Genomic DNA, 8,364 nt, shown 5'->3' with positions numbered 1-8,364 from the left:
CAGAGGGACAGGGTGACAGGGTGACAGGGGGACACGGTGACAGTGGGACACGGTGACAGGGGGACAGGGGGGACAGGGGGACACTGTGACAGTGGGACACGGTGACAGGGGGACAGGGTGACAGGAGGACAGGGTGACAGTGGGACAGGGGGGACAGGGGGACACGGTGACAGGGGGACACGGTGACGGGGGACAGGGTGACAGGAGGACAGGGTGACAGTGGGACACGGTGACGGGGACAGGGGGGACAGGGGGGCACTGTGACAGGGGGACAGGGGGACACTGTGACAGTGGGACACGGTGACAGGGGAACAAGGGGACAGGGGGGCACTGTGATAGGGTGACAGGGGGACAGGGGGACACTGTGACAGGGTGACAGGGGAGCACAGTGACACGGTGACAGGGTGACACTGTGACAGGGGGACAGGGGAGCACAGTGGCAGGGGGAACAGGGTGACAGGGGGACATGGTGACAGGGGGACAGGGGGACAGGGGGACACGGTGACAGGGGGACAGGGGGACACGGTGACAGGGGGACAGGGGGACACTGTGACAGGGGGACAGGGGAGCACAGTGACACGGTGACAGGGTGACACTGTGACAAGGGTGACAGGGGGACAGGGGAGCACAGTGACACTGTGACAGGGGGACAGGGGGACACGGTGACAGGGTGACACTGTGACAGGGTGACAGGGGGGCACGGTGACAGGGGGGCACGGTGACAAGGGGACAGGGTGACACTGTGACAGGGGGACAGGGGAGCACAGTGACAGGGGGGACAGGGTGACACGGGGACACGGTGACAGGGGGACAAGGGGACAGGGGGACACGGTGACAGGGGGACAGGGGAGCACAGTGACAGGGGGGACAGGGTGACACGGGGACACTGTGACAGGGGGACAGGGGAGCACAGTGACACTGTGACAGGGGGACAGGGGGACACTGTGACAGGGGGACAGGGGAGCACAGTGACACGGTGACAGGGTGACACTGTGACAGGGTGACACGGTGACACTGTGACAGGGGGACAGGGGGACAGGGGAGCACAGTGACAGGGTGACACTGTGACAGGGTGACACGGTGACACTGTGACAGGGTGACAGGCGCCCCGCCAGCCCCGGGCGCGGGCGGCACCGGAGGCGTTTCCGTCGCGCCCCAACCGCGCTTCCCCTCCCCCATCCCCCGCTCCCCCCGCACTTTGGGGACCCCCCCCGACACCCCCCCCCCCACTTTGTCACCCGCAGGGGCGGCGGGGGGGGGGGGCTCGGTGGCACCGCGGGACCCCCCCCCTCTCTGTGCCACCCCCGAGGTGACACCTGCGCTTTTTTTTTTTTTGTCACCGCCGCGCGCGCCAATTTGTCACCCCAAAGCGGGGGGGGGGGGGGGTGGCCACATCCTACAGCCATGGTGGGGGGGGGGAGGAGGTGACAATTTTTGGGGTCCCCACGAGGATGCTGCGCCCCCTGCGCCCCCCCCCCCCCGCAGCATCCCCCCGAGGTGACTTTTTTTTTTGGGGGGAGTTTTTTTGGGGAGTTTTTTTGGGGTCCCGTCCCCCTCACCCCGGGCCCCGCGGTACCTCCGGTGCTGCGCCCGCGCTCGGCCCCGGTTCCTGCCGCGGCTTCCCCATGTGACCGGGCAGGAGTTTCAGTCACACCCTCACCTCCTCCTCCTCCTCCTCCTCCTCCTCCTCCTCCTCCTCCTCGGGGAGGTGATGTCGCCTCTCCCCGCTGGGGACACACCCGCGACACCTCGAAGGGCTGGAGGTCCCCCCCCCCCCACCCCTCCACGATGTGACACCTGGGGGTCTCGGGATGCTGAGGTGACATTTTTGGCGGGTGGGTGCTGGAGTTGCCACCTGTCAGCGCGTGCCTCAGTTTCCCCCTGGCTCTGCAGGCGCCGCCCGGAGGTGATGTTCTGGATTTGGGTTTTTTTTTTTTTGTTTGGGGGGGGGGGGGGTGGGCTACTGGGATGGGCTGGTGGGCCAGGGTGTGGTCAGGTTGGTGGTCATCTGGGCTGGGGGCTGTAGGACCAGGGGTCATCCAGACCAGTGTCCAGCTGGGATCCACGGTCTGGTGTCCATCTGGACCAGTGTCCAGCTGGGACCCACGGTCTGGTGTCCATCCAGACCAGTGTCCAGCTGGGACCCGTGGTCTGGTGTCCACCTGGACCAGTGTCCGGCTGGGATCCACGGTCTGGTGTCCATCCAGACCAGTGTCCAGCTGGGATCTATGGTCTGGTGTCCATCCAGACCAGTGTCCAGCTGGGATGGATGGTCTGGTGTCCATCCAGACCAGTGTCCATCTGGGATGGATGGTCTGGTGTCCATCTGGACCAGTGTCCAGCTGGGACCCATGGTCTGGTGTCCATCCAGACCAGTGTCCAGCTGGGACCCGTGGTCTGGTGTCCATCCAGACCAGTGTCCAGCTGGGACCCGTGGTCTGGTGTCCACCTGGACTAGTGTCCATCCAGACCAGTGTCCAGCTGGGACCCGTGGTCTGGTGTCCACCTGGACCAGTGTCCAGCTGGGACCCGTGGTCTGGTGTCCATCCAGACCAGTGTCCAGCTGGGACCCGTGGTCTGGTGTCCACCTGGACTAGTGTCCATCCAGACCAGTGTCCAGCTGGGACCCGTGGTCTGGTGTCCACCTGGACCAGTGTCCAGCTGGGACCCGTGGTCTGGTGTCCATCCAGACCAGTGTCCAGCTGGGACCCGTGGTCTGGTGTCCATCCAGACCAGTGTCCAGCTGGGACCCGTGGTCTGGTGTCCATCCAGACCAGTGTCCAGCTGGGATGGATGGTCTGGTGTCCATCCGGACCAGTGTCCAGCTGGGACCCGTGGTCTGGTGTCCATCCAGACCAGTGTCCAGCTGGGACCCGTGGTCTGGTGTCCATCCATACCAGTGTCCAGCTGGGATCTATGGTCTGGTGTCCATCCAGACCAGTGTCCAGCTGGGACCCGTGGTCTGGTGTCCATCCAGACCAGTGTCCAGCTGGGATGGATGGTCTGGTGTCCATCCGGACCAGTGTCCAGCTGGGACCCGTGGTCTGGTGTCCATCTGGACCAGTGTCCACCTGGACCAGTGTCCAGCTGGGACCCGTGGTCTGGTGGCCATCTGGACTGGTGTCCATCCAAAGTGGCACCCATGGTCTGGTGTCCATCTGGACCAACCACATCCCCATCCATGGCAATGTCCCCATCCACGTCCATGTCCCACCATGTCCCCATCCATGACCGTGTTCCACCATGGCCATGTCCAACCACGTCCCCATCCATGGCCACATCCCCATCCATGGCCACGCCCCCACATCCCCATCCATGGCCACGCCCCCATCCATGTCCAACCATGTCCCCATCCATGGCCATGTCCCACCACATCCCCCTCCATGTCCATGTCCCTCTCCATGTCCATGTCCTCCACATGTCCCCATCCGTGTCCATGTCCCACCATGTCCCCCTCCATGGCCACATCCCCATCCATGGCCACCTCCTCATCCATGTCTGTCCAGCCATGTCCCCATCCATGTCCCTGTCCCCATCCATGGCCACCTCCTCATCCATGTCCATGTCCCACCATGTCCCCCTCCATGGCCACATCCCCATCCATGGCCACCTCCTCATCCATGTCTGTCCAGCCATGTCCCCATCCATGTCCATGTCCCCATCCATGGCCACCTCCTCATCCATGTCCATGTCCCACCATGTCCCCATCCATGGCCACATCCCCATCCATGGCCATGTCCCCCACATGTCCCCATCTGTGGCCACGTCCCCCTCCATGTCCCCCACATGTCCCCATCCGTAGCCACCTCCTCAGCCAGGTCTGTCCAATCATGTCCCCCTCCATGTCCATGTCCCCCTCCACACATCCATGTCCCACACATGTTCCCCTCCATGTCCATGTCCCACCATGTCCATGTGCAACCGTGTCCCCATCCATGTCCATGTCCAACCATGTCCCCCTCCATGTCCATGTCCCCACATGTCCCCATCCATGTCCCCATCCATATCCATGTCCCCACCCACATCCACGTCCCACCACATCCCCCTCCACGTCCGTGTCCCCCACATGTCCCCATCCATGTCCACGTCTCCATCCATGTCCATGTCCCCACATGTCCCCATCCATGTCCGTGTCCCCATCCATGTCCGTGTCCCCATCCATGTCCACGTCTCCATCCATGTCCATGTCCCCACATGTCCCCATCCATGTCCGTGTCCCCATCCATGTCCGTGTCCCCATCCATGTCCATGTCCCCATCCATGTCCGTGTCCCCATCCATGTCCATGTCCCCACATGTCCCCATCCATGTCCATGTCCCCGTGTCCCCATCCATGTCCATGTCTCTATCCATGTCCATGTCCCCACATGTCCCCATCCATGTCCACATCTCCATCCATGTCCATGTCCCCACATGTCCCCATCCATGTCCACGTGTCACCACCCATGTCCACGTCCCCACCATGTCCCCCTCCATGCCTCAGACCAACGTTTTTATTCCTCCCCCAGTTCCAGGGCTTTCAAAGGGACAAACAGGAACCTTTCCATTCCAAAACCAAAACGAACGGATCGACGTGTCCCTGCTGGCAGAGCATCCACGTGCTTGGACGGGCGGGAAGAACCTTTTTTGGAGGGCTTTCCACCCCACTGTCTCCAAAATTGTGGGTTTTGCCCCAATCCCACTCCATTTCGCTGTGGAAGATGCCCGCGGGACAGAGAGAAACAAAATGATGGATTTATGTTGGAGAAGACCTCCAAGGCTAACCAGTGTTGCTTAAGACCACCACAAGAAGGAAAAAGTGAGTTTTTTCAAGGGTCAAAAATTGACAAATCTGCTCTCCACACAACGGATTTCTGATGTTGGCCTGCGGACGTGCCCAGGTGCCCACGGGGATCATCCAGCGCGGATCCTCCCGCGGGGGTCGGAGCTGGAGCGGCGCGCGGAGCTCTTCCCGCGCTCGGGGATGCCCTCAGTGGTGCTTCCACTGGTGTCTGGCCAAGAGGGAGCTCCTGGTGAAGATCTTCCCACACTGGGGACACGGCTGGGGCCTGTCCCCGGCGTGGCTGAGCCGGTGTTTGGCGAGGTAGGAGCTGCGCTTGAAGCCCCTCTTGCAGTCGGGGCAGCGGAAGGGCTTCTCCCTTGAGAGCGTGCACCAGTGGCTCCTCTGGTGGACAATCAGGCTGGAGCCTGTGCTGAAGCTCTCCCCACACCGGGGACACTCGTAGGGCCTCTCCTCGGTGTGGACGCGCCGGTGGATGGTGAGGTCGGAGTTGTGCTTGAAGCCCTTCCCGCAGTCGGGGCAGCGGAAGGGCCTCTCGTCTGAGTGAACGCGCTGGTGCTTGAGAACATCAGAGCTGCTCACAAACCTCTTCTGGCATTGCCCACACTCGTAGGGCCTCTCCCCGGTGTGGATCCTCTGGTGGACAGTCAGGCTGGAGCTCTCTCTGAAGCTCTTCCCACACAGCCCACACTTGTAGGGCCTCTCCCCAGTGTGGATCCTCTGGTGGACAATCAGGCTGGAGTTCTCGCTGAAGCCCTTCCCGCACTCCCCGCACTCGTAGGGCCTCTCCCCGGTGTGGATCCTCCGGTGGGTGACGAGGACGGAGTTCGCCCTGAAGCCCTTCCCGCAGTCGGGGCAGCGGAAGGGCCTCTCGTCCGTGTGGATGCGCTGGTGCCTGAGGAGACCAGGGCTGGTGTGAAACCTCTTCCCGCACTGATCGCACTCGTAGGGCCTCTCCCCGGTGTGGATCCTCTGGTGGACATTCAAGCTGGAGCTCTCTCTGAAGCTCTTCCCACACTGCTCACACTGGTAGGGCCTCTCCCTGGTGTGGATCCTCTGGTGGACGAGCAGCTGGCAGCTCTTACTGAAGCTCTTCCCACACTGCTCACACTGGTAGGGCCTCTCCCCGGTGTGGATCCTCTGGTGGACGAGCAGCTGGCAGCTCTTACTGAAGCTCTTCCCACACTGCTCACACTGGTAGGGCCTCTCCCCGGTGTGGATACTCCGGTGTTTCATCATGCACGTGCTCGTCCTGAAGCCCTTCCCACACTGGGGACACTCGTAGGGCCTCTCCCCCGTGTGGATCCTGCGGTGTTTGACCAGCGCGGAGCTCTCTCTGAAGCTCTTCCCACACTCCCCACACTTGTAGGGCCTCTCCCCCGTGTGGATCCTGCGGTGTTTGACCAGCGCGGAGCTCGAAACGAAGCCCTTCCCACACTGCCCACACTTGAAGGGCCTCTCCCCCGTGTGGATTCTGGAGTGGTAGAGCAGGGAGGATTTACAACTGAAGCTCTTCCCGCATTCCGAGCACTTGGTTGGCTTCTCCCCATCGTGGAGCTGCTTGTGGACCCCCAGCTCCGAGCTCCGGCCGCCTCCCCGGCCCAGGGTGGATCCACGCCGCTGCCCCGTGTGGATCCTCTGGTGGACCATCAGGTGGGAGCTCCGCCTGAAGCTCTTCCCACACTGCCCGCACTCGTAGGGCCGTTCTCCCGTGTGGATGCTGTGGTGGACAATCAGGCTGGAGCGTGTGCTGAAGCCCTTCCCACACCGGGGACACTTGTAGGGCCTCTCCCCGGTGTGGATCCTCTGGTGGACAATCAGGCTGGAGCGTGTGCTGAAGCTCTTCCCACACCGGGGACACTCGTAGGGCCTCTCCCCGGTGTGGACGCGCCGGTGGATGGTGAGGGCGGACTTCTGGGTGAAGCCCTTCCCGCAGTCGGGGCAGCGGAAGGGCCTCTCGTCTGCGTGAACGCGCTGGTGCTTGAGAACATCAGAGCTGCTCACAAACCTCTTCTGGCACTGATGGCACTCGTAGGGCCTCTCCCCGGTGTGGCTCCTCTGGTGGACATTCAAGCTGGAGCTCTCTCTGAAGTTCTTCCCACACTCCCCACACCTGTAGGGCCTCTCCCCGGTGTGGATCCTCTGGTGGACGTTCAGGCTGGACCTCAACCTGAAGCTCTTCCCGCACTCCCCACACGCGTACGGCTTCTCCCCGCTGTGGATCCTCTGGTGGACGTTCAGTTGGGATCCCAAACTGAAGTTCTTCCCGCACTCCCCACACTTGTAGGGCCTCTCCCCGGTGTGGATCCTCTGGTGGACATTCAGGCTGGACCTCAACCTAAAGCTCTTCCCGCACTCCCCACACCTGTAGGGCCTCTCCCCGGTGTGGATCCTCTGGTGGACATTCAGTTGGGATCCCGAACTGAAGCCCTTCCCACACTGCCCACACCTGTAGGGCCTCTCCCCGCTGTGGATCCTCTGGTGGATGACCAGCTCGGATCTCCGCCTGAAGCTCTTCCCGCACTCCGAGCACTCGTGGGGCTTCTCCCCATCCTGGAGCGGCTCGTGGACCCCCAGCTCCGAGCTCCGGCCGCCTCCCCGGCCCGGGCTGGCTCTTTCCCCCTGCGATCCCCGCCATCCGCGCTCGCAGCCCCTCCTCGCGAGGCATCTCCGGGGCTTTTCCTCCCCGTTGGGTTCCTGCGCCGCGGAGCCGCTCCAAAGGGCCTCTTCCAGCAGCTTCTGCCGCGGGGATTTCTCCTCCCTGCTCTCCACGCCCGGCTCCTGCTCTGGGGGAGGAAGGACAAGGAGAGGATGGGATTTGCCTCCGGGCCCCAGGCAAGGGCAAGGAGATCCCCGCAGCGCGTCCCCGGCAGGACGGCGGCGGCAGCAGGGCTGTCCTGCAGCCGGGGGCCGTGCCGGGCTGGGACATGGAGCAGCACGGAGGGGGAAAGGGGCGCTGACTTCCTCCTCACCTGCCTGGGGCTCCCGGGCCATCTTCCTCTTCCTCGCCGCCCCCTCCTCCTCCTCCTCCTGCTGCTGCTGCTGCTGCTGCATCGGGCCGAGGCTGGGGAGTGGGAAATGCTGCTCTGGGGGAGAACAAGGGCTGGGCGCGCTGCCTTCGATGGTGCCGCTGCCCGAGCGCGGCTGCACAAGGCAGCGCCCCCCTTCCAGCCTCGGGGGACCCGGAGCCCGCTCCTCCCCGGCCTCCCCCACCCCTCCAGCCTGCCGGGGGTCCCCGGGCTCCGCCATCGCCCCTCGGCGCTCTCCCCGCTCCGGGGCTCCCGCCTTCCCCGCCGGGGCGAGCTGCCGCTCCCCGCTCACCTGCGGCTGCCGGGCGGGCGATGCCGGCGGAGCCGGGGCAGCTGCGGCCTGAGCGGGGCAACCGCGTGGGCTCGGGGCTGCTCCTCCTCTTCCTCTTCCCGCTCCTCCTCTTCTTCTTCCCGCTCCTCCTCTTCTTCTTCCCGCTCCTCCTCTTCCTCCCGCTCCTCTCTTTCCCTTTCCTTTTCCTCCTCCTCTGTCGCTCTTCTTCCTCCCGTTCCTCTTCCTCTTCTTACTCCTCCTTCTCTCCCTCCTCCTCCTTCTCCT

General features: G+C 63.7%; 1 protein-coding gene across 1 annotated transcript; it reads right to left on the bottom strand.

Annotated features, from left to right (window-relative positions):
• Positions 1 to 4,478: 4,478 nt before the first annotated feature.
• Positions 4,479 to 8,182, bottom strand: LOC128802082 (zinc finger protein 271-like). Its single transcript, XM_053968287.1, has 3 exons — positions 8,101 to 8,182; positions 7,752 to 7,865; positions 4,479 to 7,565 (listed from the first exon to the last, which is right to left on the bottom strand). The coding sequence occupies exons 2-3, from the start codon at positions 7,831 to 7,833 to the stop codon at positions 4,969 to 4,971; spliced, it is 2,679 nt and encodes an 892-aa protein (XP_053824262.1). The 5' UTR covers positions 7,834 to 7,865; positions 8,101 to 8,182; the 3' UTR covers positions 4,479 to 4,968.
• Between the last annotated feature and the right edge of the window lie 182 nt (positions 8,183 to 8,364).

This window comes from Vidua chalybeata, chromosome 33, assembly GCF_026979565.1.
Source record: "Vidua chalybeata isolate OUT-0048 chromosome 33, bVidCha1 merged haplotype, whole genome shotgun sequence".
NCBI classification, from domain to species: Eukaryota; Metazoa; Chordata; class Aves; order Passeriformes; family Viduidae; genus Vidua; species Vidua chalybeata.
The sequence above is the reverse complement of the archived record's forward strand: the minus strand, read 5'-3'. Positions and strand labels throughout refer to the sequence as shown.